The sequence below is a fragment of the Montipora foliosa genome, chromosome 11, assembly GCF_036669935.1.
Source record: "Montipora foliosa isolate CH-2021 chromosome 11, ASM3666993v2, whole genome shotgun sequence".
Taxonomy (NCBI): Eukaryota; Metazoa; Cnidaria; class Anthozoa; order Scleractinia; family Acroporidae; genus Montipora; species Montipora foliosa.
The window spans coordinates 13,032,285-13,034,784 of record NC_090879.1 but is presented as its reverse complement, the minus strand read 5'-3'; the positions used below and the strand labels follow the sequence as shown (position 1 = coordinate 13,034,784).

The 2,500-nt window shown below is 39.5% G+C and overlaps 1 protein-coding gene across 1 annotated transcript in view; it reads right to left on the bottom strand.

The window, feature by feature from the left end:
* Positions 1–2,500, bottom strand: part of LOC137976051 (FACT complex subunit SSRP1-like) — a 28,206-nt gene that overhangs the window by 7,600 nt on the left and 18,106 nt on the right. The window contains exons 14-15 of the mRNA XM_068823315.1: positions 2,101–2,263; positions 904–1,095 (exon numbers count right to left, since the gene is read on the bottom strand). Coding sequence (XP_068679416.1) covers positions 904–1,095; positions 2,101–2,263 — 355 coding nt within the window. The remainder of the gene's footprint in view (positions 1–903; positions 1,096–2,100; positions 2,264–2,500) is intronic.

Here is a 2,500-nt window from a genome sequence, read left to right as displayed (position 1 = left end):
TATAGGGTTGTGCCCAATCGACCTAATCGGCTAACTCAATGTTGTACCCAATTCAAACCCTTAGGGAATAAAACGTTTTGTTTCAGGTATTTCCATATCATTTAAATATGAATGCTACATTATCATGCAAATACAATACACAAAGAATCTTAATCTTGGGAGATTTGAATTGGGTACAACATTGAGTTCGCCGATTAGGTCTATTCAGATCTCCCGGGGTTAAGTTCTTTGTGTATTGTATTTGCATTATGATGTGGTATTCACATTTAAATGATATGGATATATCCCTGGAACAAAACGTATTATTCCCAAAAGGTTTGAATTTGGTACAACATTTGGTCTATTCTCGAATTTCACATGACACCACTTGCGGAGAAGTTTATGTGCCAACTTAATTAATCTGGAAATTGAGCTCTATTCTTTTGCCAGAGTGTTCTTTTGTTACGAGCAAAAATTGTGTATTGTACATCTGAATAACTATAAGTATGATTGAAAACACTATTTTGTCTTGCTTTTTGAGCGGAAAATTACTTAGGTAGTTGAGAAGGTAAAACAAGATGTTCCACCAACGAAGAGCTTTTTGATCTATTTTCGTTAACCAAAACCAGTTACAGCATTGGCCAATAGCTGTAGATATCGATAAATTAAACGAGAAAATTATAATAACGCGGATTGGAGGCTAAGCGCGGGAAGGCACGCACGAGGAATTCACGAATGCTTTTGCTTCTGATTGGCTGAGAGGACAGATTTTTATGCCAATCATCAAGCGAAGCCGTGCAACAGCAAAACAACACGCAACCACGAAATTAAAAATTCACGCAATGCATGCCATTTTCTCCTTTTTGATCAACTGCAAGTTTGTATATACACTAAGCCCACGTGAAATTAATCCATCCAACTTACCGATTTATCTTGCACATTCTTCCACATCTCTCCTGCTTTCTTCGACAGTTCCGTTACAGAAATACCAGGATTTTCTTCTTTAATTTGCCCCCGGATTTCGTTCATCCACAGCATGTAAGCCGTCATGGGTCGCTTTGGAGCATCCTTGTCTTTTTTTGCTTTCTTTTTTCTGTTACCTTCGGGTTTGTCTGCCTGCAAAATTCAACTGTCTTTAGACTCAACGTCACAGGTACCTTTCAAGCAATTTAACGTATCACACCAAAATAGTGCTCCTTGGCTATAACTCGAGTGGTCTCGTCTTAAGAGTTCGAACTCTCGCGAGCTCTCTCGTTAAGAAGAAAATTTTTCCAGGCGGTCTAAAATCTCGATAACTGTTACACACAAGTAATGTCTTACCACACAACTGTTCTCATTTTGGAAAATAATGCGTGCACTCGAAATGGCAAAAAATATATATATACAATTCCATAAAAGATGCTGCAAGTCCTCCTTATCAGTACATAACACTTAGTTGAACAACACACCTGAGCTCTTTTTCCAGGCTTCATTTTTCAACTGGTTATCAGTGAATTTGGAGAACGGTGGAAACAACAAACGAGTCTTCTCAAAAATTAACATATGGTGCGCTGTAATGTGCACGGTCGTTTTGATTGACAAGCACACATCTCGTGCATGAAATCCTGGATCGTGCAACACGCTTTCCAAGAATTAATTATATCAAAGATCACTTGGCGGCCTTTCAAAACACTGATGGGCAGACATTAAAGTGATACGAACGGCGCAAATGGGGAAACGGAATGGTATAACCACTTTGACGCATGTACCCAACTTTTCCTCAACACCTTCATATACTACTTTGTCATTTAAAGTCGTTGTTTTGGTGAGGCACTCAGAGAAATGTAAAACGCACGTGCAGAGCGCTTTTTTTCTTCGAAAACTCCGGAAAACTTTTTTGAAGACGAAAATAACCATCAACTTCCAAACTAAGCTTATTTTGAAAGCCGTGCTTTTGAACGCACAGAGCAAAACTGTATGAAAAGTTGAACGAGTTAAAACTTAGCTTCTGTGTGAAGATAAATAAGAAATTCAGGAATCCGTAACTCCACTGAAAGTGTTACAACTCCTATTTGGTTTTGGGGCGTTTTTGCATTCGACGACGTTGTCACTGCGAGCTACAATTGGCACAAAAGAACTTACCGCAACTTTTGCTTTCTTTTTAGGAGGCTTGCTCGCACTTGGTTCAGAACTCTTTCTTTTCTTTTCAGGTGCCTTCGTTTTCTTCTCCTTCTCTTTTTGCTTTGATTTGCCTTCCTCATCGGATCCTGACTCGCTTTCGGAAGACGACGGGTTACTCTCAAACCTATGATTACACAAAAAGTAGTAAAAGGTGAGACGAGAGATGAAATGCTCTCGACAGTTGCATCCCACATTGTCGGAATGAGGGTGTGGATGATACCCACAACATTGGACAGAAACTTGTCGTGCAATGGATTGTGGGAAAAATGACGAAATCTCCATAGATACCACGAAAGTCCAACCTCGATTTCTTCAGGGAGGGTTTGAGAGGGTGTTAAAGAAATGCATACACTGTGGGATA